Source organism: Curcuma longa, unplaced genomic scaffold (assembly GCF_044706935.1).
Source record: "Curcuma longa cultivar G26 ecotype Majalengka, Jawa Barat unplaced genomic scaffold, ITB_CL_G26_1.1 contig_16906, whole genome shotgun sequence".
Taxonomy (NCBI): domain Eukaryota; kingdom Viridiplantae; phylum Streptophyta; class Magnoliopsida; order Zingiberales; family Zingiberaceae; genus Curcuma; species Curcuma longa.
This window is the reverse complement of record NW_027430466.1, coordinates 1-16,845: the sequence shown is the minus strand read 5'-3', so window position 1 is coordinate 16,845 and position 16,845 is coordinate 1. Positions and strand designations below refer to the sequence as shown.

The following is a 16,845-nucleotide window of genomic DNA, read 5'->3' as shown; positions in this document are numbered from 1 at the left end:
TTAGTTAGTTTCATCATCCTTTACTACACGATTTCTAAGTAATAGCTTTTTAGGTAACACTCTCTATATATCACTTGTCGACCCTACATCAGACTCTCAAATAAATGCACAAGTTAGATTAATTAACTTATTATATAATTATGACAAATAAATTAGGATTAAATTAAATTTTGTTATAAATTATATAATAATTTAATTACTTACTGTTTGATGGTAAATATGTAGGTATGATATGATAAATAATACTTAGAATTAGGTTAATGTACTGTTAAATAGTAATTAAAAGTATAATAATATTTACTATATCTTTGGTTCATGGTTGTGCCCCTGGGATAATGAGGCGACGATAAGCGAGGAGATGGATTTCTTAGAGGATGAGAATTCAAAATTCACTAATACATATTACATTTGAATTATTTGGATATATCGCTCATCATAATCTATATATGTTTATTCTGATGATCGAGGGGCAAACTTTGGATCAGGATTAATATGTGCAGATCTAGCTGGATACCATTATATTGAGCTCTGTTCAACTTCAATCATAGGAAAACTCCAAGGGCGAAAAGCATAAATTAAAGCTGGGGCCAATGATCTTGACGTCCATATTGCAATTTGCAAAGCAGATCCAATTAATTAACAGGAAAGTAAGTTCACGCAGAAAAGCATAAAGCTGGGAAAAGCATAAAGCTGAAAATATTGCAATGCAGATCCAAATAATTGCCAGGAAAGTAAGTTCACTCAACATCTGCACAGAAAATCAAGTCGTCTTCTTGGTTCTTCTGCATATCTAACAGGATAGCAATCGATCGAGCTCTTTACAACTTCAATCAGGTAATCAAGCTAACTTTCTTCTTCTCTACGTTTTTTTTGGTCAATTTTTTCTTTAGTATCTCTGCTGCATCTTTCTCTCTTTCTCTCTGGGTTGTCTCATATATGAACAATATCAATTAACTTTTTTTTTCCCTGCAGATTAGAGGAGGTTGTGTGAACAAGTCTATTTATTATTATTCTTTCAACAAGTTTAATTAAGTCGTCTTCTTGGTTCTTCTGCATATCTAACAGGATAGCAATCGAGTTCTTTACAACTTCAATCAGGTAATCAAGCCAATTTTCTTCTACTCTACGTTTTTTTTTTGGTCAATTTTTTCTTTAGTATATCTCTGCTGCATCTTTCTCTTTTTCTCTGTTTCGTCTCATATCTGAACAATATCAATTAACTTTTTTTTTCCTGCAGATTAGAGGAAGTTGTGTGAACAAGTCATAGCATTTATTATTATTCTTTTCAACAAGTTTAATTAAGAACAACAAGTAGATCTGATATATTCCTCTTTGATCTTTTTCTGTTTGTGTTACTATTTTTTTTCCTAAGATCTCGGCTATTAGCCGACCTTACGGGATAAGGCTTGGTTGCTGTTGTAAGATCTCGGGTATTATATGTGCTTTTTAGCAAGTTGAATATCATGAATAATATCTGATTTATCTTTTGTTCATTTACCTTTTGTTCCTGATGACTAGTGTAAGTTTAATTTTGGTTAAAGTAGATGTTTCCCTTTTTTTTTATTACTGTTTCTATTGCATATTTGTTTCTGAGATCCCAACTACTATGTGTTTTTTTTAATAGACGAAAGATGATTATGAATACTATCTAATTTATCTAAAATCACTAATTTATCTAATTTAGCAGCAACTATGGACGTAGTCTCGCCAATACTGTTGAAGGCAGGTGCAAGTTGTGTCATCAATAAACTATTTGACGTGGCCACTACTTATGTGCGAGATCAGTATTACTGGGAAACCGACTTGCTTGAAGAATTGCAAAGCCTCAAACGCAGACTTCCTCAGATCCAAGCAGTTGTTGGTTTTGCCGAAGAAAGATTAACTATGTATGAATCTTCTGATCCAGCATTAAAGGAGTGGTTGTGTCAATTCAGGGATGGGATTGAGGAGGCCGAGGAAGTGCTGGATGATATGGAATATCTTGAACTGGAGAAGAAAGTTAACAGTGACAAAAGTATGCTTTCTAGAACGGTGGATGCTTCTGTTAAAGCAGCAAAAAGATTACTGAAATGTGATGATGTTCTTGGGAGATTAAGAACATGCGTGAAGAACTTGAACACCTCTGCTTCTGCTTCAGATGTTCAGAATTTTCTGGCACTGGTGACGCAAAAGGATGGCAACAGCACTGGACAAATGGGAGTATTATCATTCAAGTAGAATCACCAATCCTTTGCCTGTATTATCATTCAAGGGACGTGAGGAAGAAAAAGAGAAAATCATTCAGTATTTGCTGGGAGAGTCGGTGGAAGAATCTGAAATTCAGATCAGTGAGAATGTGCATTGCCTTCCTTTGGTAGCAATGGGTGGTATGGGGAAGACTGCGCTCGCTCAACAAGTCTTTGATTATTTTGAAAATGTGAAGAAGGAACACTTCGACATCAAAATCTGGGTATGTGACTCCTTACCTGATCTCAATGCATCCAGTCTTATGAAGAAAATTCTGGAATATTTAACTGACCAATCTGAATCTGGGCCATTGGAACTAATACCAGTGAAGCTCAAGGAGAAGTTACATTCCAAAAGATTTTTACTTGTCCTAGATGATGCTTGGGATGACAAAAATCAGACTGAGTGGGAGAAACTATGTGCTCCACTGCTATATGGCCAAAAGGGTAGCTGGATACTATTAACAACTAGATTGGAATCAGTTGCAAAGATGGTCGCAAAAGTAATCAGAGGAGGCACAATGGAGCCAATGATGTTGCGAGGCTTGCCAAATGATGAATGTCGTTCACTCCTCTACGAGCATGCATTTGCTGGTCAAGACCCAAGTAAATTCCCACAGCTTAAAGAAATTGGAGAAGAAATATTGACGAAATTGAATGGTATACCTCTTCTAGCAAAGTCAATTGGAGGAGCGTTGAACAATAAATTGGAAGCAGATCACTGGACGAGCATTTCAACAAGTGAATTATGGAAAACATCACAAGATTCAAAATACGAATTCATTCCAGCTCTTACACTCAGTTACATGATGCTTCCAGCACGCTTGAAGCGGTGCTTTTCCTACTGCAGCATATTTCCTCAAGATTACAAATTCAATAAGCAAAAGCTAGTGTGCATGTGGGTGGCAGCAGGCCTTATTTACTCGGATGGATCAGAGGAGGGCTCGGATGAGGAGGACATAGCTAACTGCTGCTTTGATATGTTGTGCAACAAATCTTTCTTTGATTTTCATACAAGCAATTGGAGTTCATTTTGGTATATTCAATCTTTCTACGGTACAGCAGAAGACTATTACACCATGCATGATATGCTGAACGGTCTTGCTTGTCATGTCTCACGCTATGAATGTTGTAGAATTGTGCATGGCGCTCCTAGTTGCATTTTGGATTCCATCCGCCATTTATCTATTACCAGTACCGCCGTTGCTCAACTCCATGATCTAACTAAGATGGTGTGCAAATTACAGCACTTACGAACCTTCTGGATACAGTATGATGGGGATTCTCAACAACTTTTTGATTTTATTCGAGACGCGTGTAAATCATTAAGAAGAATTCGAGTATTGATTATGAATTCTAATTTCTCCAGAGGATCTTATCAACATTTGGAAAGCATCAGTGACTTTGTAAAACTACGATTTCTGGAAATGCCAGAGTTTGTGCTACAACCATCACTTTCAAAATGTAAGTTCTACTTCTTACAAGTTCTAATTGGTCTCGGACCAAAAGATGCAAACAAGTTGACCAACTTAAGACATTTATACCAAGTATATGATGATGCACTTTTCTCAGTGGCTGAAGTACGAAAGTTGACATCCCTCCAGGAATTATGCTTCGCTGTGGGCACAGAACCAGGATATAGAATTGATGAGTTGATGAATATGGATAATCTCCGTAAATTAAGTATTCGACAACTTTCCAATGTGCGGAGTCTTGAAGAGGCCAAGATGGTCAACTTGGTCAAGAAACGTTATCTCACAAGACTGGAACTGTGCTGGAATGAAGTAAGTAATCCTGGCATTGATCATCAGGAGGTTCTGGCGGCTCTACAACCCTCTCCTGCGATTATTAGAGAACTCATCATTAGAAAGTATAAAGGTGGTAGGCCTGCACCGTGGATGGATACTCTATCTCTTTCTCGGCTTGAATATCTTCTACTAGATTCTTGTACAAGTTGGGAAGAACTACCCCCTCTATGGAAGTTGCCCTGCCTTAAGTTTCTAAAATTGGAAGACATGAAAGCTATAAGAAGTTTGGGTTGTCACTTCTCCGATGGAATCGACATACAATTTCCAGTTTTAGAGAAACTTGAATTTCGTGACCTTCCCCTCTGGGAGGAATGGCATGGTGCGGATGACTATATATGGTTCCCTCATCTCAAAAGTTTTCAAATTAATGGCTGTCCCAAATTAAAGAAGATTCCTGATCTTCCGTTGTCTATAGAGAATATCTGCATACGAAATGTGGGGTTAGAAGCTCTTCCACGGTCCTACACGTGTTCTAATGGTTCTAGGACATTTGGCGGATTTCAACAACTGATGTCCCTCAGGTCCCTTCGAATGCGCAACTCCTCAAAGATTGTGCAGATTGGATCAATTGGTGAAGAGGATGATAATATACTTCCGTCGTCACTGAAAGAACTTGATCTTGATGAACACAAAGATTTGGCTAGTTATCTACGAGGTCTTACCTCGCTCACTGACTTGGATTTAATTTGTTCACAGGGCATGACATCACTTCCGTTAGCAACTGAGCTGGAACATCTCGCTACACTTCAAAGGTTGCATATTAGGGGTGGTGAAACCTTGACTTCACCAGGAGGCTTATATATTTTAAAATCTCTTAAACATCTGTGGATTTTAAATTGTCCGAAATTCCTCTCTGCTGAGGTTGAGTCACAGGAATTTTTAAAAGACAAGACAAGGAAGCATGCGGTATCCTCTTCCTCAGTTTTTGATCACTCTGCAAGTAATATAGCTGCTGCTAGCATCCTTCCCTCCTCCCTTGAATCCCTATATTTTGAAAACTCGGACATTTCGCAAGAGTCATTGGGTCGATGCCTTCAAGGCCTTACCTCCCTCAAATTGTTGACACTATCACATTGCCATCATTTGGTCTCTCTTCCCAACATAGAGTATCTGCATAATCTGACAGCGTTGCAGAAATTGCGTATTTCTGATTGTAAAGAATTATGCCAATTGGAGTCATTGACGGCACTTGCCTCCCTCAGAGAATTGCATATTAAACGCTGTCCCAAATTACTCGCTCCAACATTTTCCACTCTACAAAATCCTGCAACAACAACAGAACAAAGTGCCACAAAGAAAAAGAAGGGAACATTACCTTCACTCGAAGAGATTCAGATCGACAACATCTTCTATCTACCCATTTTGCCGATTCCAGAAAAGCTAAAGACTCTCGAAATAGGAAATTCTGAAGTGTTTATCGGTGAATTCATATCTTCTGAGATAGAGGAGTGGTTGTTGCAATGTCAAGAGTCTCTAGAAGTTTTAAGCTTGGAACTGATTCCTCATCTGCAATTGTTACCCGCAAGTTTGGAGAGATTTTCATCGCTCAAGATTCTTATAATAGATTCTGCTCCAAAACTCGAGTCACTGCCCAGGATGCCTGCCTCACTGGAGCAACTGAGCATTTTTAAATGCAGTGCAAAGCTTAAGAAGCGTTGCCAAGAGAATATCGGTCGGGACTGGCCTAACATCAAACACATCCGTGACATTTATATTACAGCGGATGAAGAGGACAAGGCCGAGGTGTGTTAATGCTAACAAGGAATCGTCACTTTGTTCATACTGCATCTTGTGTTTGCTTATTGAATTACCTCATTATCACTTTCCATGCCATCGAATCGACTAAGTTTTCTCAAATTGCTTGTGTCCATTTTATTCTCTGAGCTATTTAATAATCTTCATGTTGCTTATTTTGTGTTCTATACGTATCACCTCAGGCTCAAGTCAATTGCAACTGTGTCAGCAGCAGGTTTTGGAGTTCCACATGATCACAAATATATATATATGATACCAAGCACAGGACCTGATCATTCATCAAAAGGTCAAGTTACTAAGCACAAGACCTAGTCATATCTTTATGCTTTAAGTTTCTGTTTCCATTCATTTTGAAAATAACCCACAAAAGAGAAAGAACCCATGCCGAGATAATACTCAACTTGTGACATTTATAAAACACAACTTATTTACTTGATGTATTCATTAGAAGGGCCACATTTCTAAAACACAACTGATTTCTAAAGCGATTGATTCTTCTGTTGAAGTTGCAAAAGGATTACTGAAATTTGATGATGTTCTTGGGAGAGACTTAAGGTTATAATCATGGCTGGTTATGCATAGTGTAATCTCATCTTCTATTATTTGAAGCTTTCTTTAAAAAAATATTATGAGCATATTTATCTATTTCCACTTTATATTATTTGTTTTCATGGTAAATTAATCTTCTTGATCATTTTTGAACTCTTGAAATGTTTGCAGGGTGACTTGTAGTCTTGAAAAGAGAACCATATGCATTATCAATTCCTGAGGTAATATACATCTTTTTATGTTGATTAAATGAAAACATTCAATTTGTTGATCTTTCTTGAGAGTCTGTCATATCCACATTCAACAGTGAGCAGATATTGCTACCAAGAATTAGGTGACGATCAAACTTGTCTTCCACTCTTGTCGCTGAACCTACAAGTATGGTAGCTTCTGGTGAAATATATGAATAGAGACTATATATCTGAAGTGCAGCTACAGCTTCTGGTGAAATATATGAATAGAGACTACACAACTTTCTCAAGTTCTCCCCTCTCCTCTTGTTGATAATTGGTTTGTCTCAGTATTAATTCGAACAAATCTATAAGAATTTCCAACAATGTATTTGATCTCATAAGCTCGTATATTTTGTTCAACGTTTGTGTGGTTTAACATTCATCTTGTGATGCTCATTGAGAAGATACATTTATATGTTTTTTCTTGATTACTTGTACTCTACTCACATTCATCAGCTGTTCAATTGCTGTGACAATTTCTATGGAAGTTTTCCCATTGGCTTCTTTGTCTGTGTCTCGTATCTACACAATTGTCGAATATAATCAGTGAAGCTTCAGTAGTAATGGTAAAGTTCTTCCACTATAAATTCTCACAAATATGATGGAACAAATTAAAGAGTTATAATAAAGAATCAAAGCAACATATCAAAGACACAAACCACTCAACAGAAATATCAGTTGCCGCTTATAATTTTTAAATTCATTTCATTTCACCTCTAAAACAGAGATTTTAGCTTAATGTATGTATCCTTAAACGCATTTTTCTGAACACTTTTCCTTTGCTGCAAAAAGGAAAATAAATTGAGAATTTCTTTTCAATCAAAGCACAGAATTTATAGGCGTTCTCTTGTTAAGTATCCATCAATTCTGGAAATGCTTATTAACTAAATGTAAAAGAACTGATACATGCTACACCAAACCATCATATCATCAAATTAAACTAAAATTAATTTGGCTTAATAAAAAACAATTGCATCAATGATGTTTATTAACTCATAGTATGAAGTTGCAGATCAGTAGATTACATTGTTGATCATGGCATCAAAAGACTGCTGCAGATTGAAAAGCCATGCATTAGTAATTATGCAAAGCCAGAAAAGAAGTATGAAACCAAAATGAGAGCATGATTCCATTAGTAGACTAGTGCAGTGATACATTAGAAATCCCATTAGTAGACATAAATTATGAATTGAAAATGGGTAAAATTATATTAAACCCAAAGGTTTAAGTCCTCTGGAATTTTAAGTTTATTACAGTCTGATCTGTGTTAATAATTTTGGCTTAGTCGCGCGTCTACACGTTGAGGTCATGTGATAAATAAACAAACAGGAAGCCTATCAGAGGACATATTCAACCACCCCTCGCATGTACGCAAACGACTCTCTCCGTTGTCGTGACCAACTACAGTTTCTCGATTTACCTCCTCATAAATGGTCGTGGAATCCGATCGTGTGGGACCGCTAAGGTGACGTATTTCACATTTTGCAGAAGAGAAGAGCAAACGACTCTCCCCATCTGACCCTCAGCGGTGGTCACTCTCGTGGGGGAGGCAAAAGAAGGTACCGGCGACGTGAGCTGTGACTGCGGAGGGGAGGTGGAGGTGGAGGTGGAGGCGGAGGCAGGGCTATTGGAGTGGGGATGGGGTCGGGGAAGGAGGAGATGAAGCAGGATTGGAGTGAATTTGTGACGTATGAGATATATATCGAAATATTTTCTTTAAGATTTTATTTGTCCTCATTACTCAATTTGTTAATGAGTTTTCAAGATACAACAAATCTGATATCTAGTAAAAAATATTAAATTATCAAAACTATATATTTTAAAATTTTATAGAAATTTAAATATTTATAAAAAGATTATTATCTTTTCATAAATTAATATAACCATCATATTTTTTTTTCAATCAAAAGATATACGGATATAATAATTCAAATAAAATGATTCAATATATAGAGACATATTAATTCAACTAATCTCTCACAGAAGAAGAAGAGCTTGCAGGGGAGGAGCGGGGCGTCGGCGGCGGAAACGTCTTTTCTGAATGGTGTCATGAATAAATTTTACGTTTGAAGGAAACTCATCTGATTGACTTTTAAATGAATAAATTTTTTAAATTTGTAACAAATATATCATGACATTTATTTATTTATATTAAATTGCTCTTAAGCCTTCATTTTGCCATGACACCCTCCCATTAAAATTATTTAATTAAATTATTTCGTTTTTTATGTTTAATAAACTCGTGTGAGTGATTAAATTATTAACTATGTTCATTGTCAATGTCACGATGCTACACAATACTTGGATAAAAAAATAAATGACCTGATAGATGTATTATAAATTTAATACTCCATGATAATTGCATTACAAATTTAAAATTATAATAATTCATTAAATAAATAAAATTAACATATTTTAGCAATTTAGTGAAATAGTTTATTTTAAAAATATCGATTTTGTCATTACAAAGTGAGATGAAATTTTTAGATTTTTTTAAGACGGAGCAGACTTATTGATTACAGAAGTGAGATTTCTCAATTTACCTCCTCACAGAAATTTTTGGGTGACAGATTTCCCCCTATGATATTTTTTAATTTTAACACTTCCACTAATTTGCATTTTATCTATCACGCCTCAATACTTCCTATTAGTGTTATAAATTTAAGGGTTAACATTTATAATTTATTTAAAATTTTCCTAATTTCTTTTAAGGTTATTCAAAAAATTTTTCCTTTCCTACCTTTCTCTTCTTAAAAAGATTCAATTTTAGTCGCATAGCAAAAAAGCTAGTTCAATAGAAAAATTGTGAGCCATACGACCTTGAGGTTACAAGTTTGAATTGCTAAAACAATATTAATCTCTTGTAAGGTGAAAGGTAATGCTAAGATTAAACCATTATGTTACCTGTGCATCTCAGTTTAAGAATCGATACAAGGCTTATACTTTCTTATATGCTGATGCTAAAATTCATCATCGTCGTCGAGGCTGATGATAATGCTCGAAAACTTCCTATATGGTTGCATGTCTATATGTTGTGCTTTCCCTTCTGCATTCAGTTTTTTCTATTGCGATCTTTCTGGGTGGCTCCAAAATTTGCTTTTTATAAAGCTTGAGAGTACCTTGTATTTGATTTGAATCAAATCTATATTGTGTAAACCTTCAATTCGATAAGTGTTGCTGTGTGAGACCACAAACAACTTCAAATTATTGCTGAAGTAGAATGATGTTCACGCAACAGTGAAGAATGTATCTAAACATGAACATGTTCATGGAAACGCGAAATTCTCAAGCTCAAAGTTTTACCTGATTAATAACCGAAACTCTGAGAGACGAGGAAGAGCTGACGGACGGAACTTGTTTTGGGTAAAATGGTTGCTACAGGAGAGAACTGACAAGATCTTTGTTTAATCTGCTGAAAAGGATGCTTTTATAGTTCACGACTAAATTAATCAGCAAGAAGCAGAGGAATCATGCATCTAAATCCTGCCGCCGCCGCCGGCGGTGAAGGTGCTCGTTCAATCGCTGCCTTGAAGACCTGCAACTACTAGTTGTGAGATATATTAACATAACATCTAAAATATTGACCTTCAACGTAACACCGATGTCGTTGTAGTATAGTGGTGAGTATTCCCGCCTGTCACGCGGGTGACCCGGGTTCGATCCCCGGCAACGGCGTTTTCTATTTTTTGCCCTTTTTTCTGTATTTTTTTTTTCCATTTGCTCTTTTCGAAATTGCACCAGTTAAACTACCTTCCTTCGAGCCATTGAACCAACTAGACATGGCCCAGTAGGCCCAATAATTCATGTTGGGCTTTAAATTGGGCTCGTTTCCTCTTCAAAGCCAACTCGTGAGCTTCAATCTACGGACCAGAAGCTCGACTCCCTGCTTAGGGCTCACCGCAACCGATGAGCGATTCCGGCGATCATGGTCGCCGCAGTAGCCCCGTGGACGTCGCCCCGCTCACCGCTGCCTCCTATCTCGATCCCCACTATTGGTCTGACCGTTCGCCACTCTTCTCCCCCTCTTTTCCTTCGCTTCGCTTCCTGCTTCAATCTCTGTTCTGACTTCGTAGGGACGAGAGGTTCGCCGCCGAGGAACACTATGAATGGTTCAAAGACTACTCCCACTTCCAACACCTCCTCCGCCCCTTCCTCAATCCATCCCACTCGGTAACTTCACCGTGCTCGCTTTCTCACTGACGCGTCCGGCATGCGTGCATAGTTATAGCATTCAATTTGGATTCTTTGGTATTGCTAGGTATTGGAGATCGGTTGCGGCAACTCGCGGCTCTGCGAGGAGCTTCGCAAGGATGGCGTGGCCGACATGACCTGCGTCGACATCTCTCCTGTCGCGGTTGAAAGGATGCGGAGCCGCTTTCGAGACAAGGGACTTGAAGGTGATGAGTCTGAGTAGGATTTCCGCTGCTCTTGCGTTGCTTGTGGAAATGTCAACTTCGACGGTCTGACATGAAGGATTCTTTTTCCCCTTTTGGCTTGCACCGGCAGGCATCAAGGTGGTTCAGGCCGACATGCTAGACCTACCTTTTGGCAGTGAGTCCTTCGATATCGTGATCGAGAAAGGCACCATGGTAAAGGCTGGAATGCTTTTTGGACGTGTAATTCCCTTTTGCAATCTGTATCATAAATGCATTTTCCTTTTTCTTCCATCCTGCTTGATTGGTGATATTGATGTCTCATTATATCAACTTGCTTACTGCCAATGAAATCTACTGAAGAATTATTTCTATCAGTTTATGCTTGTTCTTTAGTGGCTGTAATATTAGTTAGATTTCCTAGCATTATGCAGTGAATTTTAGTCTACTTAAGTTGTCAAATTAACCAAATAATGCTAGTTTGAATGACTATGAGCCTCAATTAACCCTAGTATTCTTTTTTACTCTTCAAAAAAAAAAACATCCAAACACATGCATTCCTTTGCTTGGATAGCTCATTTTAAGGAGAGCAATGTACCACTTAATATCCACTGGATATCTTTTTCTATATAGCTATTACTAACATATAAGTCTTGATTAGGTTCTTTGCTAACAACATAAGGGGCAAGTGGTCACCAATCAATCATATTTGTATCCGAGCAAAAGATCTTGGCTTTGCATGCTTTTTATCAATATTTTGAAAAATGTCTCTGGTAAGTCGAGTTGTTCCACCTTTGAATTCAGCAAGTGTAATCTACTCCAGTCCACCCAGCTACCAAGTGAGGGGGAATGTTAAAATGTGTAAGTCTAGATCTGGTCTTTTCCACACTTTAATCTTTCCAGATAAGTAGTTTTCACATCAAACTAAATGTTATTACTCATCCCATATCAATTTCCTTATGCTCATTTTTCTGTCTATCCTCTCATTCTTCTCTTAATTTACTTTATGGAAATATTGTAGTAGTATTTATACTCAAATACTTTCATAAATGTTGCATAGAATAATCAGTGTTTACGATCTCATGCATGTTTATACTGGACAAGATATGGGTGACTTATGGAAAGAATGTGCAAAAGATACCCATGTAATTGCATCCATAGAAAAAATTCAAAAGTTACTGATGTACTTACCTGGTTTTTTAATGTCTCCAAGAACTTAGATTTAGTCTTGATATATGTGAACTATATATTTTTGGTTTAAGGACTGATTTTTTTATTAAATATGAAATTGTACTATAGTATTCGAGAATTGGACTGGGTGGAAGGATTATCTGCTTTTAATTATCACAACAAAAATTATTTATTTTTCACTATGATGATTTAGACATACCGCGGATATTTTATCTTCCTCATGGAAACCTTTTAAATCTTATTCCTTGGTTCATAATTCAAGCTTTTGTTTTTATCACTGCTAGGAATGTTCATGAGTTTGTATCATTAATCTAATTAGTTAGTTTTTGTGAGCCGACATTAGTCCTTTAATATATTTTTTAATTCTCTGGCATTAAACATCCTTTTTAAAGGATGTATTGTTTGTGAACAGCGGTGATCCATGGAATCCCCATCCCGAAACACTAAATAAGGTGATGAAAATGCTTGAAGGCGTTCATAGTGTTCTAAACCCAGAAGGCATCTTTATTTCAATTTCTTTCGGACAGGTAGTCGGCTGAATACGATACATTCACTTAGTTTCCTACTACATCTCTCTATTTTACCATTTCTCACATGTTAGTCTAACTTGCAGCCACATTTCCGGCGGCCACTATTTGAAAGAGTTGACTTTACCTGGTCTGTAGAGTGGAAGACCTTTGGTGAAGGTTTCCATTATTTCTTCTACATCCTAAAGAAGGTTTTTTTTTTTTTCAGATGCTCCTTATTTGACGATCGTCTTAGAAGTTTTCATCATATATTATTTTTGTACCAAAAAGGCATTTATTCTTAGTGTTTATTGTGTGTAATCAAAATGAATTTCTCATATGCATTGACATTTTCCAGGGGAGGAGGATATTGAAAAGTGATGATTGCAAAAATGAAAGGTCGGGTGTTCCATCTATCAACTTATTACACGAAGAACTGGAGGACGAGGATTACATGTTCCGGACCACCTTATGCGATGAGCTTGAGAACTAAAGAAGCAAATTCTGATCACTTGTTTATTCTAAATGATTGCCAACTTGCATCCCTAAGCTGTGAAATGGATAATCGTCATAGGAAATATATAGATAAACTTATTGATTGAGGTTAATTGTGTGTCCTTGCGATGTCATAATTAGGCAAATTTATCACCTCTAAGATATTGCCGTATGCTTTTCCCCTCCATGATTTTGCAAGAACATCTATTCTGTTTCTTGTTGTAAATTGTTTTTGTCAATAAAATGCAATTTTAAATTATAATGCCTAATTAATTATCTATTTTGATTTCTTATTGCTTGAACCATTAACCAGAAGAAGTAAGACGAAAAATTTGAACTAGTGGGAGTAATAAAGAGAATCAATTAATAATAGGCATACGAGGATTTTTTTCATGTAATTTTTATATTACATATTTATATAACATATAAGATTTATAACATTAATGATATTAGTATTGTGATTATTATTAAATTTTATTACGATTATAGTATTTTTTACATATGAAATTAATTGACTAAATTGTTCTAAAAGAATATTTTTACTCGTAAAATTTGATATTATTGAGTTCAACTAAGAAATTAATTGTGTATTATATATAGAATCACATAGTCCAAGTAAAAATTTATTAGATATTATTTCTCCGTTTGGTGTGCTTGTTGAGATCATAAATTATGGATATTGCTATTACGGACAAATCCAATAAATGTGATTTATTGGATGTGTTATTATGGGTTTGATTTATTAGATGTTGATCCAATGTGTATGCTACTTTCAATTATTATTGATGGATTAATGATAATAAATTCGAGTATGGAACTAGACTATATATATATATGGGTTATAGTCTCCATAAGATCATTATCGAGTATGCTTCTTTTTTACTATCTAGAGAGGAGATACGACAATCAAGTTTCTAATTTCGATCCTTTCGGAACATTATATATGTTCCCTTGATTAAATGGATCAATCTTTGTCCTCCAAAATCTTTTTTATGTGATAGTCTATTTAGTTAGTTTCATCATATCCTTTACTACACGATTTCTAAATAATAGCTTTTTAGGTAACACTCTCTATATATCACTTGTCAACCCTACATCAGACTCTCAAAGAAATGCACAAGTTAGGTTAATTAATTATTATATAATTATGACAAATAAATTAGGATTAAATTAATAAATTATATAATAATTTAATTACTTACTTTTTGATGGCAATTATGTAGGTATGATATGATAAATAATACTTAGAATTAGGTTAATGTACTGTTAAATAGTAATTAAAAGTATAATAATTTACTTATATCTTAATGGTTCCTGTGCGATAATAAGTGAGGAGATGGAATTCTTAGATAATGAGGATTCAAAATTCACCCAGATATAATTACTAATGATATTGAATCGCTCATCATATTCTGATTTACTCTGACGATTGACAGCAAACTTTGGATGGACCAGCTGGGTTAATATGTGCAGATCCAGCTGGATACCATTAATTATATTGAGCTCTGCCCAACTTCAATCATAGGAAAACTCCAAGGGCGAAAAGCATAAAGCTGGGAAAAGCATAAAGCTGAAAATATTGCAATGCAGATCCAAATAATTGCCAGGAAAGTAAGTTCACTTAACTTTTTTTTTTCCTTGCAGATTAGAGGAAGTTGTCTGAACAAGTCTATGTATTAATAATAATAATATTATTATTATTATTTTTAACAAGTTTAATTAAGAACAACAAATAGGTCTAATATATTCCTCTTTGATCTAATTTTTCTTTTTTCTAAGAACAACAAGTTTAATATATTTTTTTTCTAAGATCTCTATAACGATACGATATTGTCCATTTTGGACTCATACCATCATAATTTTGTTTTTGAACTTTACCCAAAAGACCTCGTACCATCCAATAATCTTATCAGAGTGGATCCGTGTGGTGGGGGCTCCTATTAAGGGTCTGTTGAGACAGTTAAGGGGCGGGTCCGTTGGAAACCCATAACAATAAGAGGTCTGTTGGGACCATTAAAGAAGAGCTCTCAGTGATCTTTTATTTCAGAAGTAGATTGTTGTGATACAATCAAAGTTCCACATTGAAAAAATACATAAAAAATATCCTGAGGTTATAAGATATAGAAAATATCTTGTTGGTATGAGACTTTTTGGATAAAGTTCAAAAATAAAACTATGAGGGCATAAATCCAAGGTGGATAATATCATACCTTTGTGGAGATATATATATGGATTTCATCGGATCTAACATCCCTAAACTAAACTGTGAAATGGATAATTATCATAGGAAATATATAGATAAACTTATTGATTGAGGTTGTGTGCCCTTAGGATGTCATAATTAGGAAATTTTATCAGCTCTAAGATATTGTTGTATGCTTTTCCCCTCCATGCTTTTGCAAGAACATCTATTCTATTTTGTTGTAACTTGTTTTGGTTAATAGAATGCAATTTGAAATTATAATGCCTAATTGGTTATATATTTTGGTTTCCTATTGCTTGAACAGTTGTTGACTAGTTCAGTGATACATTAACCCCTGGAGTATTAATTAAAAATAGAGAAGGTGTCCCGGTTACAATGTAGCAATTATAGTCGTTAATTTGGATTGGGTCTGTCGGGTTGGCCCACCCCGCCAAGCAATTTAAGTAGGTTGGATTAAAATTTTATCAATCCATTTTAAGATGAGTTTAGATAGGTTAATCCACCTAGACTTGCGACCCGCATGAATTGGTCCGCGACGGACTTGGGCTAGCCTGCGGATTGAAAATGTTTATTTATTTATTTTAAAATTTAAAATTAAAATAAAAAACTCAATGAATTAGTAAACTTGATCCATCTAAATTAAAATTCAAGTTTAATAATTTCAACTTAAATAATTTAAACTGTATTTCAAACTTAAAATTTTAATATTTTTAAAATTCTTTGATAGGTCCGTGGGTTGACCGCCTAACCCACAATCTGTCTTGAGTTGGGTTGGATTGGAGATTTTTTAACCCGCCAAATTAGTAGATCGGTCTATCCTACCCTACCGTATGATGGATTTTTAGTGGGTTAACTCACTCCGTCATGAATTAGCCTGTTTGACCGCTTTAGTAGCAATAGAGTGCTTATGCAATCTTTCAAACATCTTGGTTTGATTCTCAATTACGATGTATTGTAGGACTACAACGACAATCGTTTATAGGATTAGGATTAGATAGTTTGTACTAGCAAGAGAGAAGAAGAATATGAAAAAGAAATTTCATTAGTGGATATAAATTATGAATTGAAAATTGATAAAATTATATTAAATGTCATTAAGTTATGTGCAAAAAAAAATTTAATTCGTCGAAGTCTAAGTATATCAATATTGAATTTTTAACGATTAAATAAAGAGTTCAGAGTAATAAAGTCAATTGAGTATATTAACATCATAAATTCTTTATCGATGGATCCACTCATCAAAGACTTGTATTCAAGATATTTCATAAGTATGTGAACCATATGAGATTCATTTTTTAGATAAAGTATCTATTTAGTGGAATCTGTATTTGATATTTTTTTTTTGGCTGACCATCCCAGGGATTGAGTCCATGAGACTGACTGGGATTTATCATTATTTTTTTTGTATTTGATATTTTATATTTTATATTAGTGAACACATATATATATTCTAGTAATTATATGCACTAAGGTTTACAAATACATGTACATTTTATTTCGATATTCT

At 35.2% G+C, this 16,845-nt stretch overlaps 2 protein-coding genes and 1 non-coding gene across 7 annotated transcripts; all 3 read left to right on the top strand.

The window, feature by feature from the left end:
* Nucleotides 1–663: 663 nt before the first annotated feature.
* On the top strand, nt 664–6,796 carry LOC141816485 (putative disease resistance protein RGA3). The gene is given in 5 exon segments (XM_074704259.1): nt 664–834; nt 1,688–2,195; nt 2,197–6,074; nt 6,509–6,558; nt 6,645–6,796. Coding segments are annotated over 2 exon segments (4,092 nt in total). The 5' UTR covers nt 664–834; nt 1,688–1,692; the 3' UTR covers nt 5,786–6,074; nt 6,509–6,558; nt 6,645–6,796.
* Nucleotides 6,797–10,173: 3,377 nt separating this feature from the next.
* TRNAD-GUC (transfer RNA aspartic acid (anticodon GUC)) lies at nt 10,174–10,245 on the top strand. Its single transcript has one exon. It is a non-coding gene; the product is annotated as a tRNA-Asp (tRNA).
* Nucleotides 10,246–10,416: 171 nt separating this feature from the next.
* On the top strand, nt 10,417–13,320 carry LOC141816484 (uncharacterized). Of its 5 annotated transcripts, none has more exons than XM_074704257.1 (7): nt 10,417–10,565; nt 10,644–10,740; nt 10,829–10,967; nt 11,077–11,159; nt 12,527–12,661; nt 12,748–12,820; nt 12,999–13,320. In XM_074704257.1, the coding sequence occupies exons 1-7, from the start codon at nt 10,477–10,479 to the stop codon at nt 13,019–13,021; spliced, it is 639 nt and encodes a 212-aa protein (XP_074560358.1). In that variant the 5' UTR covers nt 10,417–10,476; the 3' UTR covers nt 13,022–13,320. The 5 variants fall into 5 exon arrangements, with proteins under 5 accessions (XP_074560358.1, XP_074560356.1, XP_074560355.1 ...); XM_074704255.1 differs by having other exon boundaries at nt 10,419–10,536; nt 12,748–12,852; XM_074704254.1 differs by having other exon boundaries at nt 10,419–10,565; nt 12,748–12,852.
* The last annotated feature ends 3,525 nt before the right edge of the window (nt 13,321–16,845 follow it).